At 50.4% G+C, this 23,462-nt stretch overlaps 1 protein-coding gene across 1 annotated transcript in view; it reads left to right on the top strand.

Moving 5' to 3' along the window:
• Window positions 1-1,319: 1,319 nt before the first annotated feature.
• The window catches only part of GPSM1 (G protein signaling modulator 1), a gene marked incomplete at both ends in the record, with an annotated part of 70,384 nt that continues 48,241 nt past the window's right edge, over window positions 1,320-23,462 (top strand). The window contains one exon of the mRNA XM_080630623.1: window positions 1,320-1,378. Within this exon, the coding sequence (XP_080486749.1) occupies window positions 1,320-1,378 (59 nt within the window). The remainder of the gene's footprint in view (window positions 1,379-23,462) is intronic.

Here is a 23,462-nt window from a genome sequence, read left to right as displayed (position 1 = left end):
TTCCTTGTGGGGTGGTACAGCACATACCCTGGACACCATGGCACCTCCCAGGGCAAGGAGGCAGCTCTTGGCAGGATGGTTTCAGCTTTCTCTGCTGTGGACTGAGATAGTTCCTAAGCCAAGACACAAATACAGGTTTGTTTATGGGTGTTAGTTTTGAATTTAAATGCTCAATCAATTAGCTCTTGGGAAAGAGGCTTCTGTGGTTTGTTAGCGGCGTGTTACTGGTGAGGTTTTTCCTGAGCAGGATCTCTGCTTGCACTTGAGGGGGGCTTTTGTGCAGGGCGAAACAGCCCAGTAAGTAGGACATGGCTCTGGCTTCCCTCCAGCCACAGGGTTCCTGTGTCTGCAGAGTGAGCTGCTAGACCCCCTTGAAAGCCACAGTCCATTCCTGTGCTGCTTTGGGTGCCTGTGACAGTGATGATGTTTAATTAATTTGGTGGTGTTGCAGAAGTGACACTAATTTATGACAGACTTCTCCTGAGTGACCAGTTCATGACTTTTCCAGAAGCATCTCAGGCCTTGGAAACCAGAGGGAGCTGGGTGCAGTGTGTAAAGATGACCTACATCCATCTCTGGATATCTGGTTGACAATAAATAGCAAGGGCCCTGAGGTTCAGCAGGACACAGTTTACACAGGAGCAGGCCACCGGAGGGAAACACCCCTTTTCCAGTGGATTCCTTACTACCAAAGACAGCAGCCAGACCTGCTTTGGGTCTCAGCCTGCTTGTGGCATATCCCTTCTGACTCGGGTAAGGCTGACACAGCTGTGCTGAGCTCTGCTACTCATTCTGGTTGTCTCAGGTGTGGGCACTTACTCCTGAGGACAAAAGGGCTCAGGCTGAGCCGAATCAGAGGCTTCTTATCATGGAATTAAGTGGCTGCACATGAGATGGATCAGTAGTGCTGTGCTCTTCTCATCGTGCAATAATGTGCAGGTGTGGTGTCTGCACCTCGCTGTGGCTCTGTTCGTCCCTGTTGCGGCCGCTCTGAGGGCTGGGGCACTGCAGTGGGATGTTGAACGCGGGGGCAACCGTTCCCTGCAGCCACCCCGCTGCCGGTGCTCCCTGCGCGGCGGAGAGGTGGCGGCGGCGCAGCGGGATGCTCGGCCCTGCTTGCCCCATTCCACCGGGCGGAGGAGGAGGAAGGGCCGCTGCCCGCCGCGGGGCTGACATCAGCCGGAGGAGGGGCCTGCCCGCGAGTTTCTTTGCTCGGTGCATCACTTCCCGCCGCTGCCATACTCCGCTGCCCGGTGCCGGGCTGCAGCCGCGCCTGCCTCCGCTGCGGCGGGCGGCTCGGCTCGGCGGGGCTGGTGCCCATGGCGAGCCCGCCCGACGGGGGCAGCCCGGGCTCCGCTGCCCGCCGGCTCTACTCGAGGTGAGTGAGGCTGCGGGAGGAGCCCGGCCCGGCCCCGTGGAGCCCCGGGGCTCCTCGCTGGGAGGGAGCAGGGCGGGGGCCCCGGGGTTTTCTCCCTTGCGGGGGGAGAAGCTGTTGCAGGGCTGGGGACCCGCAGGAGCGGGGTGAGGGAGGGCGGAGGGGACGATGGGGTGGTCCCGCCGTGGGGCAGCGCTTCCTTCGGGTGTAGGATGGTGGGTGCTGAGGGGGGGGGAGCTGTGGCTTTCCTTGGCGCTAGCCCGGGGCGAGCAGCTCCTGTTAAAGAGGCTGATGCTGGAGCCCGCTCTGTGCTGGGCATTTGCATGGGAGGTTCCTGATCGCACTGCAGAGACTTTAAGTCTTAGCTTTAAAATTGGGCGCTACAGAAATTCACATAAGGCTGGGAAAAAATAGCTTCGGGCTGTCTGGCGTTCACGAAAACGCTGTGCCTTGCCTGCACTTTTCGTTTAGATAAAGTCTAAAGTGGAGTCAATTTGAGGCCTTATGGCATTGCTTGGAGCATTGTTGTTCGTATCATTGTTCATCCTCATTGTGCTTTATTTCTCCTCTTGCAGCCAGAAGTGGAGGTAGTGCAGCATCGGGGCTAGAGGGCAAAACAAAAAAGAGTACTAGAAGTCTATGCAATACAGTAGCTGCTCACCAGTTCTTTTTGCAATGATTATTAGCACAGCAGCTATTGGGTTGTGTAGTTTAATGAGTAGCAGGACAGCAGGTGAGGTTGGGTTTGTTGTATGGCAACTTGTCGGGAAATGAAAAGAGAACTCAGAGTTAAAGCTGCTGCTGTGCCTGCCCTGGGGGAGGAGTACCCAGCTTTTAACCAGCTGCATCTTTTCCCTTCTTTCTCTCTTGTTTTTCTTGATAACTTGTTAGGGAATAGACCTTGGTTGGTTTTGTGAAGGGAAGGTGGGGGGGGGCGCAGGAGCGGCTGTGTACCGCTGTTGTGACTGGAACAGTTATAACCTCTGTTTAGCGGGGAGAGGCTAGAAGAGAAATGGGAAGCATCTCTCCTGTGCCTTATTCTGGGGGGCTCTGGCAGGGCCTGTGGTGGTAAAATTCCCTGTGTGTTCTTCGGACTTACTCTCAGGCCTTGAGAGTACATGTCAGTGGTACTCTGCCTTTATTGTGCTGTTTTAACCGCAGTTGTAACTTTGAGTTTCTTCCTTAACTTCACCTCTATCACAGTGTGGAAACTTCTAGCCTGAAGTATGTGACTCTAAACTCCATCCAATAGGTATATCTGGGGTGAGAAGCAGAGCCAGGTGTACTGTCTGGGTGGTAAAGCCATACTGACTGGAATCCAAGCCTTTCTCGGTGTGGGGTGTTTTCTTGGCCTGGGAGCAGTAACTCGGGCTTAAGAATTGCAGACGGTGCTGGTGCAATCAGGGAGTGGCAGACCCCTGATCTGGGGGGCTGGGGGAGATGTTCCTTCTAAGAAGAGAGATGGGATGGAAGGAATGTGCCACAAACCTGAAAGTGCTCATTTTCCTACATCCCTTGGTATTTCCCTAAATTCCACCCATCCCAAGAGCAAAGGTGTGTGTCCTGTTGTGCTCACAGCAGGGTCCTGTTGCTGCCTAGGTCAAACTCGGAGACCAAAGTTGGGAGCATCTCTGCTACAACAATAACACACCACATTTTACAAAAGAGGTCCTGTGCAGCTCTGTGTGACCACTCTCACCTTTCTGATGCTGTTTGTTTTGTTGCTGTTGTCTTGAGGGAGACTTACCGGGAGAACGGGGCTTGGGAAGCAGGGAGCAGTTGTGGCTCCCAGCAGGTTGGTGTGGCTGCGGTGCCCAGCTCCTGGTGTTGAACGTGGTGGGGCTTGCTGGAAACATCAAACTCTGTGGTTGTGCTCCATAAACTTGAGCTGAGCGAGTTTTGCATGAGCCTGAGTTAATGCTTTACCTTCCATGGGCAGGGGGGGTTGATCTGGTACTAATGTGTGTCTAATTCAGCTGTGTGTAACCTCTGAGTTCTGTTGGGTCTGGGCTGTGGGAGCTGTGAAATACCTGCTTGCAGCAGTGCCTGCTCCCTGCTGCCACATATACTCTCACTTGCTTTCTTGTGCTGGCTGACTGACCTTTAATGCGTAGGAAGCACCAGCTCCATAAGATGACTCCCCTGGACCAGTTCCTGAGAGTGTGTCAAGCTCATGATAGGGGTGGGCCAGTGTCCAGAGAGCTCCCCTGGATTTGTTTCTGCTTCTAAGAGGCCACTCTGGAGAGTTCCAAGTGTGGGAGTGAGGCACGGGCATGTTGTGGGGAACCCATTGCTTCACTGCACTGACATCACAGATGTCATTGATCCCCCCACAGAAAGAACATTATCTATTGCTGCAATCAGACCAGAAATGTATAAATCAGTAAATCTGGCACGAAAGCTCAGATGAAAACACGTATTGTCCCTCCCCTGCCCTGGTCTCTCTAGTGCTCTGTGTTTTCAGCAGAGCTGCTGGGGTTTGTGATGTTTAACAACTTCTCTTGATTGTATCCTCAACAGTCTCCATCTCGCTCATTAATGTCACTACAGCAGTACCTGACCTGAATATGCTGCGGGCAATTAGTGCTCTGAGCACCAGGATCTCCAGAGGAGGGAAAGCTGAGGTGGAAGAGTTGTTGGCCTCCTGACGTGGAAGGCAGCAAGAAGGGGCATAGCTCAGCACAGTAGTTAAGGCAGAAGAAACCAGTGTTTGCAAAGTAGATTGGGAAGAAAGCCCATCACTGGAGTGGACCTCCCTCTGGGTTGGTTCCTCTTCATTTTGTGCGTACCCAAGGGATCAAAAGACCAGGTAATGTTCCCATCGTTTTTCTGCTTCTAGTGCTTGCAAAGTAAACTTCAAAACTTTTAAGTCTGGACTTGCTATAACACTAAAAGCAATGTTGCCTCTTTTTCATTCAAAAGGAAAAGAAAAGTTACATATTACTTGCTTTCAAGATGTATTTATCCTTTTGAAGAGCCTGGTGTTTAATTGTATCAGCCTCGGGAGAAAATCAGCACGCCCAGCAGTGCTCGTTTTTGGTGTTCATAAGGGATTTCACTGAATATTCAAGTGAAGGAGCCTTCTGGTGCTAACCACTGGCTCTGTGCTAACCCGGGCTGGATTTAAGCAGCAGTGTGGTGCCAAAGAGCTTTGTGCCTGGCTACAAATCCTCTGATCCCGAGGGCTGAGGAGCTGCTGGCTCACAGGAGGGTGGCAGAGGCTGCTGCAGGGTTGGCCTGGTTGTGCTGTGCATGCTCTGAGGGAGCAGCCCTGTGCCCGGCAGCCAGAGTTGTGGTGGAGCTCACAGGGAGCTTGCAGGATGTGCTGAGATGCTGACGCTGGGGGTGGCTCCTGATGGGTGGATGGGAAGTAACTACTTGTTGGTCTTTACCTCATAGAAATACCTGGAGTTGGTGCAGTGATATCGGTTGTGCAAGCAGGACCTATGTAGAGAAGATTGTGTGCATGTGATTTTGATCTTGCAGGCTAGTTTACCTACTGCTTATGTCTTTGACTTCCTGGCAGATTTTTGCTGTCTCCCTGTTCTGATGTTCCAAATAGTCACAGCTGTGCTTTTCTTGTCTCTGGGTAAGGATTTTCGTGCTAAAAATGACATTGTCATTGGTGCTGTGACTGAAGGTTCTTGGTCCTGGATGGGCAGATATGCAGTGGAGGGTAGCTGGCATCACAGTGAAAACGTGGCGTTCTGGGAATGGCCCTCTTTAAGTCTCTCTTCACTCCATAGCTCAAACTTGAGATTCCTTGGTTATTACCTTTGAGAATGCTGATTGAGAGCTTTCTGAAAGATTCCATCTTCTCTTTTGGAGGCCTGTGCAGTCAATCTCCATTCGGCAGAGAGATGTGAACACAGGACAAACATCTCTAAACCAGCTGTGCTGCATCATAGGTGGCCTGAGCAAAAATTACAGGAGAGCTGAGTGCACAAGGCTGGGTGTGCTGACATCTGGTTTGGGGCATTTAGAGCAACTTGTTCAGAGTTCCAGCATTTGTGAGTAATGTGGTCATCCCAGCATGGAGCTGGGCAGAATGCTGTCTCTACACAGCAGGGAGAGGGACCCTTGCTCGTCAGGGCTTGGACTGGGAACCAGCCCCTGGTGCTGTGCAGGTTTCCCCAGGACCTTGGGCATCCTTTATGACCCTTCTGTGTTTTGCCTTGTGGGATGCATGGAGAGAAGCTCTTTTTCCCTTCTCTCTTTGGTCTTTGATGTTAGACAGGTAGAGGATGTGCCTTGTACCTGTGCAGCGCCTACTGCAGCCTGATCTTCATCTTACTTCTGACCTCTAGGTGCTGCTGCAATCCAAACGATTGTTGGCTGCAGGGTGTTAATTTGATGTGTAGGTGCATGGGTAAACCAAGCTGAGGTGGTACATGGTGCTTTCCTGCTGACTTGCTCTTCAGTGACTCAGGTTACACCAGCCCTGCTGCTTGTGCCTCCTGCTCCAGGGGTGAGAGCTGTCCCTTTATCCCAAAATACTTCACATTGTATAAGGCATCTGTGCCAGGCAGACTAGAAAGAGCTTTGTGTGTTGGCCATGTGTTTGTAGGTTATATGGTGTTTGCTGCTGTAGGTTATATGGTGTTTGCTACTGTGTCAACTAAAATCAAATGAGCTTATGTGACTCGTGTGGCCTGAGGACACCTCTTGAAGCCAATTCCCTGTGGGAGGAATGTGAACACTTGATTTGGTCACGCCAGGAATGAAGAGCTGCCTCTCGAATCAAGGCAGCCTTTGACTCTTCCCAGCGGGGTGCTGCCTGTGAAGCATGAGTGAGCTGCAAGCCCGGTGCTCCATGACTAACCACTGAGGTGCCTTTTGCCTGCTGTTGTGTTAGTCATCACATGCATTCCTCCTGGGAAACTATCTGAAAGAGTTCATGGCTAACGGGTCTTGTTATTTTGGGCTTTAGGTGATGTCCAAACTTGCATTCAGCCTTGCTTGAAAAACAGGTTTGAACTTTGCCAGATCTTGGGCTGCAAGAAGTTCCTTGGCGGGATGCATCTTATTTCACTCCTGCTGCTGTTCTGCTTTAAAAACAATTATATCTTCAAGTGTGCATAGCTCCCTCCCTTCCAGTCCTGCTCTGTGTGCTGCTTCCAGCCCAGCTTCCAGAATTCAAAGCCACTTCCCTCTTATAAAGAAAAAACAACTCCTGCCAACCGAAGCCACAAAGCAAAAGTCCCTCCTGTGCCTGGGCACACAGGCTGCATCTCCTGACCACAGAGTGGGGCTCTTCAATTCCAGGCTATTTATACTGCCAGTGGGAAAGCAGGAAAGCTTTCCACTGATCCAGCTACTCCTCCCTAGAGACACTCTTAATTAAATGTTATTTGACAGATAAGCTTTTCAACTGGCTTACATTTAACTGGGATAAATGGGGTATTTTTTTCCCCTCACTGAAAGCTGAAGAAAGTAGGAATAATCTTGTTGGAAGGCTGCTTGTGTTCAGAGTCAGGCCTCTCTGTTGTCTAATGTACTAAGCAAACCCCACAACAAGAAAGGTCACAGTCCTGCCAGTGCTTGGGGAGGACAAGGGGAAAGGGACACCAGCACCAGCTGCTTCTGCCTTGGAGCACAGCAGCTCTGAACAATGCCCTGCAATGTTATGCAACTGCCTGGGGAAGGAAGTGGAAATTTATCATTACAGTGCAGTTTCAAGGGCAATATTCAATGAGCAATTTGCAGCACAAGCCTGTATTTAACTGCCTTAACTAACTTCTCCCAGGATAAGATGGCAGGGCTGGTAAGGGCAGTAGCTGTAGCCTCTGTTCCACCAGGAGTGGTGCAAATACAGTGTCTTCTTAGGACTGAATCTGAGGCATTGGACTGAGAGTCTTCCAAATGAGCAGCCAAAGCCCAGACCTATATAATGGCTGATCCTGCAAGTGTCTGACTGATCCCTGTCCCATTAAAGCCTGGGAAAGGGGGAGCAAGCATGTGCTGCAGCATCTCAGTGATATGTTTGCTCTTTCTTCTTTGAGTGGAAGCAATAAAAAGGCCCCTCTGTAAGGCCCCAAAGAGTGGAGCAGCAGCACAAACCCTGAATGAATTACTTGAAGTCAGTGCTACTATGTGATCACTGCCTTCAGGGTAGAAATAAATAGCTTACAAACCTTTTATTCACAGTTTTCTTTCAGCGGGAGGATTTTGCCCAGGGATGACGGGCACTGGAACCACAGGCCTTTCCTTTCTCACTCTGAGATTAAAACTGATGTATCTAAAGAAGCTTCATCTGCTGTGAGTCAGTAGCTCTGTGCAGCTGCTAAATCTGACGGAATTTTGAATGAAGAATATTGGATTGGTTTGTCTCTCCTTATGCTTTGCTGTTACCTTTTGCATTTACACCTCTGGAGCAGCCAGAGAGGCTTTCCTCTGGGAGTGTGGAGCTAATCCATCTTTCCCCCAGATGCTGCAGGAGAAAGATTAGGAAAATGCATTTAAAATGGGGGAAAACATCTATGTTACTCGTATACCGTAACTCAGTGTAGAAGCTATTTCATGTTGAGCCCTGGCTCCACCTGAGAGCAGATGTTTTGTCTTGGAAGCTGCTTTTGAAACCGCATGGCTGAAACTCGGAGCTGTCAGTTGATGTACGTGGTTTGCTGCAGAAGCTGCCGCTGTGTTTGCTCCTGGGAAGCAGCTCTGCACACGTGCTGAGCCAGAGAGCTCCTCCTGCCCTGGGGATCAGCTCCAGTTCCTCCCACACTCCGGCTCCTGGGAGCACACAGGGATGGTGGAAGGGAAGCGCTGCCCTCTGAGCCCCGTCCCTGGGTGCTGTGCAGGGCTTGTGCAGGCATGCGGCTGGCTGCTGAGCGTGATGGAGCCTGATTCACAGCCTTCCTTGTACCTGCCCCAGCCTGTGGAGGAATGCCTCCTGCTACAGGATTGCAGCAGATTCGGCACAGGGAGACTGGCTTTGCCATGGGGCTTGTAGTATTGCAGCAACGTAAATGATTAATAGTTGTGTTGAATGCACACTGCTGGGACAGGCAAGTGGCTCATGTGAGGGTGCTGAGGCGCTGGCCCAGGGTGCCCAGAGAAGCTGTGGCTGCCCCATCCCTGGCAGTGCTCAAGGCCAGGTTGGACACAGGGGCTTGGAGCAAGCTGCTCCAGTGGAAAGGGTCCCTGCCCGTGGCAGGGGTTGGAACTGGATGAGCTTTAAGGTCCCTTCCAACTCAAGCCATGCTGTGATTCTGCAATCCACGCAGCAGGGCTGAGGTGGTTCTTTGTGAACTCCATCTGTGGAGAATCCATTCATGCCTGAGGAAAGCTGGAAGGTGCTGGTTAATATTAATCTCTCTGGGGCTATTTGATAATTACTCACAGTTTGTGTTATGGTGCTGCCTGGTGTCCTGTGCTGCTGCAACCAGCCTGAGTGTGTCCTGGAAGGGTTAAATCCATTCCAGTGTTTTGGAAGCTTGGTAAATACCAGTAGTTTATTTCAGCCTTTCTGGGAAATATCATTTCTGTCTTCAAGGGTGAGAAATCGTAAAGTCTTCAGGGTGAAAGTGAATATAGGTGGCAAAGCTGGGAGCTGCATGTCCTGACCCCACTCCTTCCCTTCAGCACTTCCTGACCCATGCCAATGAGGTTACCTGTGAATGGAAAAGACCTTGACTTTGTTACTGACCCATGCAGGGCAGCACTTCCATGCTATTACAATGGTTCTGCTCTTCTGCTTAATACAGGAGGAACCAAGCTGTTGTGTAAAGGAAGTTACCAGCTGGTGAATGAAATACCACGCTCTACCCATTTACAAGATGTGCCTTGTGGTGGGAAAGCTGCAAACCACAGGCCCTGGGTGAGCAAAAGGAGCAGCCTGGGTGGCCACGGGATCTGGTCACCAGGAAGAGCCCAGCTCCAGGTATTGGCTTGAAGAAAGCAGAGCAGCAGCCCTGAGCTGTCGGTGCTCAGCAGCTGTGACTCTGCAGTGATCTCAGGCTTTGGGAACAGAGCAGTTAATTTGGAAAGGGAAAGAGGGGCACTGAGAAAAACGTTCCCTATCACAAAATCACCTGCACGTTAAATCACATCAGAACTGAGCAAGTTCCCGGGTGCCCTGCTGGAGGGGTGCTTGTCTCTGGGCTATGGTGAAAGATGGGTAGAGAAAACCACACATCTCAGTTCTTGCAGTCGGGCAGGAAGCCCTTGGGATGGGCAGCAGCTGCCAGTGCATTGGGGAGGGTCTGTTGTTACTGTATTCCAGCTGTGCTCTTGTGAAGTTACTGTTTTGTGGCTGGTACTGCTTCAGAAAACAGCCCCTTCTTTATCAACTCTGCAGAGATTTGTGTTGAGAAAGTTGGGGATTGTATCTTGCTGCGAAGCACAAGCCATCAGATCCGGCTTGTTCACTGGCCAAGCTTGCTGCAGCAGGAAGGCAGGGCTAGAAACCACCAGTGACTAAACAGATGGAAATATCCAACACTTGAAGCAATGGGGGCTTCTCTTTCATTTCTGACAAATGAACTCTTTGGTTTCAGTGAGGAGCAGCAGCCTGGAAGACCCGTGGGCCAGCATCTCATGGCAAGTAAGCAGGAACTTGGATACATAAATGCAGATGAATGTCATGGAATCAGGAGGCTCCACATGTGCCTTGAGGCATTTCCTGGCCTCTGAGTTCAGCCGTGTCTGAGCTCCCGCATGGTCTAAATAATAAAACATATGAGTTCACTCAATGCCCCTGGAATTTCCAGGCTGCTGCCTTTGGCCAGGCCTGTATCCACCACTGCCATCAGGGCTGTAATCCAGGAAACTGCAGGCATCAAGTAGTTGTTTGAAGTCTGTGGTTTGGTGCTTTCCTGGGTAAAGCCAGAGAAGAAGGGGAGGCTCTTGTGTCATCTGCATCCATCCTTTCATGTGCATGCTGGGCACACAAACAGCAGTGTGCCAGTACCACAGGCTGTGTGGGGAGATCACATTCTACTAGGAGCACTGACAGTGTGTTCAGGTTCAAGGAGTTAACAATAAAATGCTTGAAAATAGCCACTTTTTTCCTCTGTTCTGGAAGAAAATGGAAACTCACTCAGCAAAATGTGCACTTGGTTCAATCAGGCCATTCTTCGGCATCCATGTTTTTGGCAGAAAGTTGTCATTGGTCCTGCCATTGAGTGACTGCATTGGAGAGAGTTGAGTGAGAGATCAGCAGCAGGAAAAGAAAGCCTGTGAAAGCTGCATGGTGTTGAGGCACTGACCTGTCCTTCCTTAGACATTGGATAGAAGCTCTTCCCTGTGAGGGTGCTGAGGCACTGGCACAGGGTGCCCAGAGAAGCTGTGGCTGCCCCATCCCTGACAGTGCTCAAGGCCAGGTTGGACACAGGGGCTTGGAGCAAGGTGTTCCAGTGGAAGGGGTCCCTGCCCGTGGCAGGGGTTGGAACTGGATGAGCTTTAAGGTCCCTTCCAACACAAACCAGTCCATGATTCGATGAGGAGTGAGCAGAGAAAGCTGTTGTGTGCCCTGCCCTTGGCTCCCTCCCATTGAACAAAATGACCTTTTGTGGTGGCAATGTCTGAAGGACCCTGGGTGAGGGTCTGAGCTGCGGTTTTGGGGAGCCCTTTGAGGTTGGCTGGGGCAGGGCCAGCTTCCAGCCATGCCTGGTGGAGCTCCAGGCTCTGCAGAGGGCAGAGCTCACGTGCCCGGGTGGCTGTGGGCAGGAAGGAGATGCTCCGCAGACCTGGCTCCTATGAGAACTGAGGCACTTGTCATGGCTGGCAGCTCTCTGGGACTGGTTGCCTGAGGCTAACTTGGCACACAGGCAGGAGACGTAAAACTGTAGCTATCTATACACAGATGAGAGAAAAGTAACAGCTCAAAATGTGTGACTGGAATGAAAATTTAAAGCAGGATTCCCAATTAAAGCTGTGCGTGTTGGAGGATGTACCCGCTCCTGAAGGGCTCCAAGGCACAAATGCAGCCACTCCATAATGCCCAGGAAGGCTCCTCCAGCACACAAAATCTGTGTGGAAGCAGTGTTGTTCCTGCACAGCAGTACCTTCCCCAGCCTGCCACCCCTGTGGGTTAAGGTAAGGAACTCTCTTGCCACCTGTTCCACAGCCCTGTCGCTGCTGCCTGCGTCTCTGCCGCCTGCTGTTGTGCCGTGTCTTTCACTGCCAGATGATGATGTCTCTATGCCAGAGCAGGGATGTCTTTCTGAAGACATGCATTATTCAGCAGTCAGGATAATGAACTCCCTGGATTTGGGCATGTGTGGAGCCTTGGTGCTATATCCTCCCTCTTTTGCCAGTATAAGGCAGGAAGGGAGCTGCTAGAGCAGCCTGTGCTCTGTAGAAGTCCACTGCAGTATCTGTAAGGTTGCAAGAAGGATCTAACCTAATCCTAAAATAGGTCTGTGGAGAGGTCTCCACTAGCCATTCGTGCTCCTTCTGTCTCCTTAACTGTGTGTTTCCATCAGGCAGGTAATACATGAGATAACATTTAACGTTTGGCTTCCTTATTTCTACATGCACAGTAACAAATGCTGTGCCAAAGGTGGCTGTGCAGCAGTGGGGAAGGCTGGGGAGAGAAAGAAATATGGAAGGTGGAGGGAACTGGAGGATAAAGCCATGAATAATGTGGCCCTAGGAAGCTTGGTTTGGGAAGGGTGTCCCCTTTCCAAGGATGCTGGGCTCTGGCTCTAGCCCAGCAGGCGTGGATGGCTGCAGCTACACACAGCCAAGGCAGAACCTCCCGGTAGGCTGAGAGTCTGCTCCTGCTCTCGGCTGGACTTGAAGCCTCCCCCAGTGTATGAGGGATGGGAGAGTGTCTGCTGTGGTGTAACAGGAGCTGTTGTGTTTGGAGGGAGTGCAGGGTGTTTTGCTGGAGTTGATGTGCTGCACGTCTTTACCTTCCTCTGTGAGGAAAACAGAGGAGGCTTTCTGGCATAGGAAAGCTGAAAAATCTGATGCTTCATCCTTTTATTCCCCTTAGCAAAGGCTCAGTTCCAAGAAACATAGGAAAGAACAGAATTTCGGTTTTGGGTTTTGTTTTGTTCATAGTAAGTTTTGCAATTCTCTCAAGAAGCAAATTATTACATGGACTAACTCATGATTTTGTGAAAACAATGAGAAAATTATTAGGGAGAGCATTGGTGTTCCTGCTGTATCCAGGAAGACTTTCCCAGAACTATATTTATACAAATTCCTCCTACAGAAGAACAGGACCAGCGTCTGTTTCTCAGATGCAGACGTACCATGGCTTGATCAGATAGGGATATATACTTGCCTGCTACCTCCATACATGATGGAATTACGTTAATTCCATAGTGCTGGAGCTGTGTGTGGAGCTGTGTTGCAGACTTGCCTTTGTGCACGTGCTTCACGCAGACGTGCAGTGCAGCTGTGCCAAGCGCTTCCAGGGTAGGTGTTATCCATGGAGCTATACTAGGACAGAAGTGCTAACAACAGGATAATGCGGTGGAGGACTAAGCCATAGGATCCTCTGGAAGATGAGAAACCAGCCTGCAGGATGCTGGAGCTCCAGGGCTCCCTGCAGGGGCAGCAGACATGGTGCTAGACAGTGGGTCTGCTCTCGGAGGAGCACAGCAGAGTGTAATTCTCACCCTGCACACAAGCTGCGTCACTGTGAGGTGGTGGCCAGGCCTCCTGGGAATCCTGCCACACTCTGGTTTATGGGCTGTGAGATCAATCTCATGACACATGGGGATTTTCCATAATGCCATGAAGAACCCAAAAGCGATTTTGCTGCTGCTCTGCAGAGTCTGCATTGCACAGAGGCTCTGCAGGAACTGTGTCTATAGAGATGCTGGTAAGGGCTGCAGAGGACCCTGGCTGATATTAGAGCTCTTGGGGAGCCGCTGTTTCCTGGTTTTTTGGGCAGATGTGGAATATGATCTTTACAAAACCCAGAGGGCTGCCCTGGGGCTGTGCAGCAGCCTGGCAGAGCAGCGGTGTCCTGCACCTGAGCTCTGGCTCTGTTTGCCAAGGCAGCCTTGCAAACACATCCGGGCTCATTTCCGAGTTCTAGCACCCCTGAAATTTCCAGGAGAGCAGGACAATGCTTTAACAGCCCTCAGAGCATGAGCCAGCTGCAGACAGACAATGGAGAATTGGTGCAATCTGCTCTGCTACAGCTTTGCCAACAACAATCTGTCCCAGAGTGTGGCATCGCTTCCAGCCTGGACACAGGCCCTGGACATGGGCTCTGCCCACCCACAGGAACCACCTTTGGCTTTCTCTGGATTTGGCACAGAGAAAGGGCTGTAATCACAGAGGGAGGAATGGCCATGGGCTCTTGCTGGTGTGCTCTGGCTTGATGTCAGCTTCTTCACTGGTTTTCCTAAGTGGCCATTTGAAAAATGAACTGCTGCTTGTTTGGATTCACTGGACTTGATCACCTGGCTCCTGCTAATTGCTTTTCAGTGAGTTCTGCAGGAAGAGGGACAGGTTCATGCTGTTCACATCACTAAAGTCACATCCAAACCCCTTGTAAGAGTGAGTGTTGGTGCTAGAGGGCTGGAGAGCATCGTGAGCAGTCTCCTGGTGAGCTGGGATTGCTCAGCATCTCCCTGGCTCAAAGCCTAGATAGCCCAGGATGCGTGTGATCAGATAGATCCCAAAGACCTCTGTCCTGGACTGAAACACTTGGCTTGGGGCTGAAGGGAAGCAGATGAGACGGGAAGCTGTAGGTTGCTGAGAAGTCAGTGGAAAATCCACTGTGGTGTAAACTTTGCCATCATCGCCTTTTACCCTGCATTGTACTGTGCCCTGAGCATGGACCAGTGTGTGGTAGGAAAGAGGCGGTGGGCAGGGGAGGTTTCGGATGAGGCTGTACATGTGGAGAGGGCATGGGCAAGGTGCTGGGGGCTGGAACAGGCAGAGGTGGCTTCCTTTGGCTGGGCTTGACGGTGGTCCAGCCCCTAGTGCTGCTGGGATTTGGCAGCATGTTTTCAATAGGCAGCTGTTTTCCTGCTGCAAGTCTGTGCTCCAGGACTGGAGCAATTGGCAGGTTGAGAGAGGAAGGAGAAGGGGGGACTGGAGTTGGAAGGGTTTCCAGGCAGCCTAAGCTGAGGAAGGGCTTGCGCCTGTGACCTCTGCGTTTCTGGGAAGACAAGGCTTGCTTTCATTTGGCTTCAGGGACATAGCCTGGGTGTGCAGGGAAGGAAACCTCCTGATGCCCCTCAGCCTGTGCAGTGGCACAGCACAACTGGAACAATTGTGCTGGGGGGCACCTGTGGAGCTGAGGCTGACCCTGCTGGCAGGACTGGGGGAGGCTGTGATGCCTCAATGAGCCCCTGTATAAAGGCGGGTAACAGAAGTTGAGTAACATAAATAAAAGGGATAATAAATCATCTGTTTTCATTGTATAGCTGTTAAGTGACTATATGTTTTTCTAATGTAGATGGTAACTGTAACCCAGTGTATTTTGTAGCAGTAGCACTATATGCTGATTTAAATCCAGCATATATTGAGAGGATGTATTGACCTAATTGCTGAAGTAATGTCATAATGAAAAGCCATTCAGACTGCACGTCCTCTCCTGCCCTCTGGTTTCTGAAGTAACTGAAGGAAATAGCACTTCACTTCTGGTGAAATCATCCCATGGGGGTTGTTTCATTGCAGTGTGATGGATTAATTTCATTGAAGGCACTGTACAAGACAGCAAAATACTCTTGGAAAACTCAGGAAGTTTCCATCATTTTGCTGAGCTCATTTGAAGCATCCTCAGTGACAAAATATGAGTGCCTAAACCTCTGTCCTGCTGCAGGTGCTGGCTTGCTTGGTACTTACTCTGTGTTGCAGATGTCAGATGTTAGAGCTGTTGCTTTGACTGCGGTCTGCAGATATGGGGGTGAGGCAGATACTGCCAGCACGGGCTGAGCATCCCCCTTTGTGCCCCCCGGGATGGAGAGAGCATCCTCAGCCAGGAGCATGGTTAATCCAGCAGCACTTGGCAAACCGGCGCTGCTGACCTCTGAGCTCCTGTCCCTGTAGCTCAAATGGTGGTGACTGAGTTTGTACCCTGCTGATGCACCACGCAAAGAGTTGATGCTCAGGCTCTTCAGAAGGTTTAATTCTCACTCCTCTTGAAAGTGAGCTCTCCTGCACTGTTCCCCTTCAGAGGCATTTGATCTGTTCATATGCTTAGCGGATATGTTTTTAATATTTTCATTAGGGAGTCAGCATATGTTGTAATGAATTAATTTTCAAATTGGTGTCTCCTTCATCATACTTTCCTTAGACCTTGAAAGCATTTGCAACTTATAATTTAAGTGCCTTGAAACTGGGCAGCAAGTGAAACTGTTAACCAGGATGATTCACATTTGCACCTCAATCCCATCTGAGCTTCCTCATCTGCTGCAAGTTAATTACATCCCACCAGGATCCTTTGATATTTGAGTAATTTTGGAGCACCAAGGCTTAAATTTGTGCCTGTTGCTTTTTCGAGGTTTCACTCCTCAGATGACAGAAAAATTTCGTTGTGTTCTCTGTGCTTGCTCTGGGTTAAGCTGTATTATGGGAAGGATTTGGTACATGGGTTTAAGATAATTATTACCGGTGTATAACGCATTGAGAGCCCAGTCCTTCCAGGTGTAAAGCTGCTTCTAGAGTATCTTAATCTTCTGGAGTTGGGGCATCTCTTTGGCCAGAGATCAGAGGCATGGAGGTAAATCATGGTCAGTTGGTGAGTGGTGTGCAGCCCCAGGTTGTTGTGAGCAGGGAGTGCTGTGCATGACTTCTGCTTCCAAGCAGGCAATGGGGAGTTTGAATCTGAATTTCCAACAATAATGCAGCTTGTTGGAGCCATTATGAATTGAAATGGGGTCTTATTCAGCTCTGCTAATAAGAGGGTAAATGCAACTAAATACAGCTGTCTTCCTCACTGCCATTTGGTATTTATTAGCAAATATGCAGTGGAATTGAATTCCTTGTAAGTACTGTGCAGCTAATGGCAGATAGCAATTAACTGAAATGACTACTCTTGAGCGCTGATGCTGCCATCAGTGAGTGGAAGAGGAAGTCTGGAGCCAGCACACAGACCCAGCAACTTCCTAAACTCCCGGTAGTTTTCCCCTCTGGATTCTCTGGTTCACACCCTTATCAAAAGACTGCAGTGAAAACAGGTTCATCTTGGTACACCCTGGAGCTCCAGCTTGACCGAACACTTCCCAAGCAGTAGTAAGTGTGTGTGTGTATTCTTCTTTTCAGCTTGGGGTCACTGAAAGGAGTCATTGCAATACCAGCACCAGTGAAAGTGTGTGGAGTGGAAACCTTCTGCAAGTGTGCTGGTGGCACAGAGCTGCCTCTGCAGCACCTCATGTGCTTCAGGAGATGTGAAGGAAGCTGGCCCAGAGGCTTGGAACTAATCCAGAAGCTGGGAAGGATGGGGTGCAGCGTTCATTGTTCATCTTTGGCCTTTCCTCTCCAAACAATGCAAGAGGTTTGGTTTTCTTCACCTCACTAATAAGGTGATGTGTAGGGAGAAGTGCCCCAGGGGTTCTGCCTGCCATTGCCTGGAGGCAAACCAGCTTCTGTGGCTGGTTTCAGACTGCCAGGAGTAAAAATGCCAATGTAGTTTCACATATACCTTGATTTGTTTGTCACCCTTCCCTGCCAGCCCGTGCCTGATATGGAGCCTTGTGGGGAAGCTGCCTGCCAGGAGGGGATTAGTGCGGGTGGGAAGCGAGGGGCTGTGCTTCAGAGAGAGCTGCTGGCAGGGAGGAGAGGCACTGCTCTCCATGCTGCATAAGAGCTGGCTTGGGAGGGAGCTGAGTATCCTCCCTAGTGCCCTCCCTGCAGAACAGAGCAGGTTGTTAATGGGTGTGTTGATAAGGAGGGAGATGCAGGGGAGGATAAGTATTGAATAGGAGGAGCGGAGTGATTGGTAGGTCTGGAGTCATGGCAATGGTATTCTCAGAGCTGGGAGCTCATTTGGGAATAAGTGAGATTGAGGAGCTGTGTATGTGCAGGTGATTTGGTTGCTGAGCCGCCAGCCTGCTGAGAGGACAGTGTTACTGGTGAGGGCCCTGCCCTGGGGCGGAGTAGCCAGAGAGAAACTGCTCAAAGCACGTTGTGAGAGTGCCTCAGGCAGAGCCGAGCAGCCTGCAGGCTGGCCCAGGGCTAACCAGACATGAATAAACTCGCGGTAAACTTGGGCTGTGCACTGGGACGATCTGGGATAATTTTCATCATGTAGAGAAGCCCACAAAAATAGACCCTTCCTCAAGTGCATCGTAGGCTTTGGCACAGCAGAAGCATGAGCTGGTTCCATGGGATGTAAGCATCTCCCTGTGCAGGGAAGAGGAATGAACCATCCCTGGGGAGCTGGAGCAGCTCCTGCCTTGCCATCTTACCCCATGGTTCAGTCACTGCCTGCTCTCCATGTACAGTACTGTGCTGTTGGGAAAGGAGATTCTGGAAGGGGGTTTAATCTCAGCTTGATCACATTCTTTAAGGATGTGCTGGCAGTTAATTATTTAAGTGCATTTTTAGTTAAGCCAGTGAATGGACAGTTACACTGAGCACCTGATACACATGATCCCCTTCTGACTGGCAAAAAGTGTATGACTGCCCCTGTCATCAGTGCTCTGAAATTACACATCCTTTTGTATACAATTCAATCAGGTTGCAAGTAAGATAGTAAACCCGTCCTTCATTAATTCATATCAACGGGTACACTAAGGATTTGGGGTTTTTCACTCCTGTTGGTGGTTTGGTGTTGGGTTTGGAGTTTTTTTCTGCTGTTCCTCCTGTCTACAAGCTTTGGGTTTTATTCCTGGCTTTAGAACTACAGGAGCTCTGATTTTGAGTTTTGCAATTGCCCCCATTAATATGAATCAAATACCTGTGTGTGTATAAATATGTATATATATGTATTGAAGGCAGCTTCACCTGGTCTCTTGCCCTGTGAGGTTTCCAATATTTAAGGCAGCAGACAACTGTCTCCCGGCTCTGTCTTGACATGATTATTTTCTGTGTAGCTTGATGGATTTGCTGTCAGCAGGGTAAGTGCTGTGAGCACGGCAGCCCTGAGCGTGTCAGAGGGAGGGCTGGAGTAAGACTCTGCTGTATGGTCTGCTCCGTCTCTGCCTGCCTGGAGCAGACTGGGGCTGAGCTGCAGATCTGAGAGGTGGGATGTTGCTGTGGCCTTCTCTGGTTCTGTGGCCACATCTCCTGGCTGCAGGAGCTGCAGCAGCCCCAAGCTTTGGGTCAGTGCGTGGCCCACAGTCCTGCTGAGCAGCTCTTGGCTAAAGGCACTCTGTCCTGTTGTTCTCCAGCCAAGCGGGGGGGGGCAGTGTGATGAAGTCCATGCAGTGTTGTTATCTTGGACTATTTGGCAAGGGAAACACAAGATGTGGGCTAGAGCGGGGTGTTGGGAGGTCTGACTGTAGCTCTAAGCTTTGGAACACAGGTTATGAGTAGTGTTCTCCCTCTGGGGACCTATATCATCACACAGGTCCTAATTACAGTGCTGTTTTGACAGCAGTTACAGAGATCGTTATAAATGGCACTGATAACACCTCACACTCCTGGCTTTGGTTCTCACTTGGCAGTGTTCTTGTCATCCCCAGTGCTCCTGGGACCTGCGCTGCCTCCTCTGTATTGCTGTGTTGCTTGAGAATGTTTGATGTGTCCAAGTCCTTGAGTTTTGCCTGTGCAGCTTTTGTAAAGGAATGCTTCTGCTCTTTCATTCTCTCAGCTAGCTTGCCACGCAGCCAAGTGGCAATCTGTGATAGAGATCATCATTAGCTGCTATCTGACAGTGATGAATGACCCTGGGAAATCTTGCTGTTAAAGGCAATACCTGCCTTCCTGTTCTCACTTTCCACCTTCACATCAGTTATCCTTTAAAGAAGTTAAAGAGGAGGGAGGGTGGCCCTGCTCTGTGTTGAGCTGGGAAGTGGTTTCCTCATCCCTGTCACCACACAGTGGAAGGTCACCCTTTTCTGCCTTATGAGTGTCGGAAGCAACATCCATTCCTGGGCTCGAAATTCTCAGCTGTCACATTGATGGGAGCCGAGTGATGTGCCAGCATTATGCCACTCAGTTGTTCCTCCAGCAGAGCCCTGTGCAGATTGCCAACTCATCTGTGACCAAACGCTGGGTTTCTCTTTGGTCTCTTTCTGCTTTTAAGAAATTGTTCTTTTGTTGTGGACCTGGAGTCTGGGATGTGACTTCTGGGAATACTTGAATGGAATCCTGCCTATCTGCAGGAACACAAATCTGTGAGTGGTTTGCACTGATTTAGGGCAAGGCTTGTGAACAGGGGTACTTCAAGTGAGCTTCTCCCCTCCCCAGGTCTCTGCTCAGTACCCTCAGTCAGGGATGTCCTGTGCTGTCAGCAAAAGGTTGAACAAGGTGGGAGAATTGTGCAAACAAGCCCCAGCATCTAAGCTGTGGAAAAGCAGCTCATGTTCTGCAGTGACTCTTCTGAGCCACCCCATATGGCCAAGCCCAGCACCTTCAGCTTGTCAGCGGTTATTTGCTGGCTCAGGAGGGCCTGAATCTTCTTTTCTGGTATTAAGATGTGAATAGCACATACTTGCTGAAGTGGTGCAGGCCCAGGCATGCTGCATGAGTGTCAGCAGGGGAGGAGAGTAATATCTGGGGGCTGAGGGATAAAAGATTGTGCATCATGGATGGGGATGGTTTGGAGCCCATTTGAATGGGCAGAGATGTGCTCTGTGGGATCCATCTTCTGCTCTTCCCCAGTGTGAGAACTGCTCCAATCATTTCTGGAACTTGCAAAGCTTCCTGGGTGGCAGATGGATGAGACCCCTTTGGAGCTTGTCAAACCAAGGAGTGCTTCTGCCCCAAAGTGGCCCTCTTTTGGAGGAACCCTTGGCTGTGCACCTGACAAAGAGAGGAAGTTTTTCTACTCTTGTATCTAAAAGGCACCAACAGGAATAGCTGGTGTGACCCCAGAGGCAAAGTGTTTTGGGAAGAGAGCAATTCAGAAAGGAGGGAGCTGCCTTGTACCATCTCATGGGCTCTTCTAGGACCCTTTTCCTTTGAGCAGTACAGAAAGTATGTGAGTGAACCAAGACACTCCTGTTCCTGGATTTCAGCTGTGTACTCTCCTATCTGCTACCTGAAGCCAACAGCAAACAAAGGACGTTGTATTTCTTAGAGGAAAGAAGACATTACATTCTCTAGGTCTCTGGAAAGAAAAGCTATGCTCCTTTCTCTTTTCAGTGACAGCAGAGAGGAAAAATACCCCAGATAAGCACAGTCCAAGATCCCAATAACTTAATGGTAAGGTTGCCCATGTGAATGGAGTGAAGCCTGGAGCGCATTGTGCGCTGTACAGACATGAGAATGCCATCGGCATCTTTAAAACCCCAGATCCTGCTTCTGAACTTAAGGGAGAGACCTGCCGGCAAGATTGGGCCAAGCAGACCCCAGTCCTGCTGCCTCCTGCTGCCGGTGAGAATGGAGCTCTGGGTCTAAGTCCAGAAAATGTGCAACCTGCAGAAGAAGAGGTGGGTGAGGGCCCAGGTGCTGCTGCAGGGGACACTGGGGCTGCAACTGGAGTCTGTTATTGATGGGTTTCTCCTGTTGTTGTTGGTTTTCCCTTTGTCAGCCTGTCAAGGTGGGTCAGGTTGGCTCCATTGAACAGCAAATTCCTACAGTCAGCTTTCTAGTCTTTTCTGATGCACAGTGGAGCTGTGGCCTTTGGAAGCTGTTATATGTGGAGTGATTTAGTGTGCCCAAGCTTGTTCATTGACCTTTAGTTGGTTCCCCTGCCCTCGGCGTTGTGTTTCTGGTTGCTTTTAAGCCTGCAGTAACTGAGCTGCATGCAGAGTTGCTTCCCAAAACCAGCCCTGGCTGTGGGACCCTGAGGATGTGGGAAGGGCAGGTGGGGTTTAGGAGTGTGTTGTCTTTCTATTAATAACTGCTATCCTGGAGCCTTGTCCCTTCCCGTGGCAGCAGCGTGATGCTGAGGAAAAGCCTCCTCTCCCTTCCCCTTGTTTGTGTCGGTCCCAGCTTGAGCACTGATGTTGATCAGATCAGGCAGGTGCTCTGCAGGGCAGCCTGTGCAAGGACAAGCAGACTAGCTAAAGGCTGTGTCACTGGGAGGAGGGAGGGCATGTCTCTGTCCTGTGCTGAGCAGCTACTATGGGAGCATCAGGAGAGCACCCAGAGTGTGTGTGAAACTGTGTGAGTGTATTGGAATGTGGCCCCGGGGCACAGATTTCACTCCTGGTGGTTTCCACTGACAAACATGGCCTGAGGGAGATGCCACCCTTGGAGGTGGAGCTGGGTTGTGTTGCTGAAGGGTTTTCTGTGCTGAGGGGACGGGAGCCCTCACTTCAAGCTATCCAAATCACACAAGTTTGGTTGGAGCTAGTCTGCAATGCCATGAGTCAGGGAAGTTGGTCTCCAGCTCAGTTTTCAGACTGTTTACTGGTGGTGAACTCAGTTTCTTAATGAGAACCTGGATATTGGGAAGAGTTTTGCTTGTGTTGAAATTTGAACTGGTTATTTTGGAATTTGCTTCTGTCTGCCATCCTCTAGCTGGAATCCACAGTTAATTCCTGGGACAGTGGCTCCTTCCTGTGCCTCAGCTGCCTGATTTTAATCTTGCTGATGTGAGTACAAGGTGTTCCTCGTCTGTCTTCAGTCCCAGTCACCAGAGATTTGTTAGTACCTGATGATGACACTGGGTAACTGCTCTAGTGATCTGCAAACCATGATGAATGTTTCTAGGGACTGATGGAGCTTTGGTATCACCTTCAAACGGGTCCCTCTAATTCAACATGCTGTAGCAGAAGCTCATTCTTACTAACTTCCATGTGGTCTGGCAAGAGGATCAGCAGAGAGAAGTTAAACAGTTTTAGTACTGACAGTCTGAATATTCCTATTTCCCCTATGAAACAGAAGCTGAGGGACTGATGCTGCACTGGCACCATGAGCAGCCTCTTTGTGCAAGTGAAATAGCCACCCAAATGGGGCTTTGCAGTGAGCTTGAGATCAGATATTTGTGGGGGAGTTTGAGGTGGGAGCCCAGATGAGCACTATCAATCCTGTTCTCCCTTGTGTGACTCGGTGGTTGTGGGGACAAATGAACAGTGAGACACAAGACGTCACCAGGGTGTTTGGAGGGAGAGTCCCAAACCAGCTCTTTCACCATTTTTATGTTCATTGTTCTGTTTTTGGACAGTCCTTGTGGGTTGTCTTGCTCTGGAGGATGCCATTTGGCTGCCAGGCGTTGGGTGTTTGGAGCCATATGAAGCCAGCTCAGCAGGGAGGTTGCCAGACAAATAAGACTGGATTTTTGGCAGTTTATGCACTGCTGACAGAGGAACTGGCTTTGTTTCCTGGCAGCTGAGAAAACACCATCCTTCCTGTTTGTAGGAAAAATATATCAGGAATTGGCATTTCATATGTGCATCTCCCCGTGCCCCTTGGCAGCAGGCAGAGGCAGTGCTGGTTGTGGGCTTGGCCAGAAGATGCTGGAGCGCAGCCCTGGAGCAGGAGGAGCTCTGCCCTGAAGTCAGTGGGCAGAGGATGTGGGTGGGGGCACAGTGGCAGGTTGTACCCTCAGGGAAAGGAGCCAGAGCAGCACAGGGTGCCCTGGCTTGGCCAGCACACCTCAGCCTTGGTCTACAGAGACCCTGGTTGCAGGGGCTGGGCTCATCATAAGGGTGGTGTCGGGGGAAGCATCTTCTAGGGTTCAGCAGGAACCTGCTATGGGAGATGTCAGCTGGAATGCTGCTACCACAGTGACAATGAGCAAGTTGTTCTTTTGGTGTGGGTACCACAGTCAGACTTCCTGCAAGGGCTCTTTGCCTGAGAACAGAGTAGAAGCCACCTTTGGACACTTACTATCTTGTCTGCCCCTTGCTTTGCTGACTGTGGACAAGTGAGCTGTGATTTCCCTGAGCAGATGTCCACTGCTGACCGAGAGGGTTTTGCCTTTTAAAAATCCATTGAGCAGAAATGAAAAAGCCAAAAAGAGCCAAGAGAAGTGTCTGAGCAGAGGAGCAGGAACATGCTGCGTCCATCTGCCTCAGGAAGGGGCTGGCTTTGCAGAAGCTTTCAAACATGTGCTCTGCCCCCTCTGAGAACTTTGGGTACGTGTGGTCTAGTGGGGACAGCTGTCACTTGG

The sequence above is a fragment of the Psittacula echo genome, assembly GCF_963264785.1.
Source record: "Psittacula echo genome assembly, chromosome: 16".
Taxonomy (NCBI): Eukaryota; Metazoa; Chordata; class Aves; order Psittaciformes; family Psittacidae; genus Psittacula; species Psittacula echo.
Note: the sequence above shows the minus strand (reverse complement) of the source record. Positions and strands in the feature narration are given on the sequence as shown.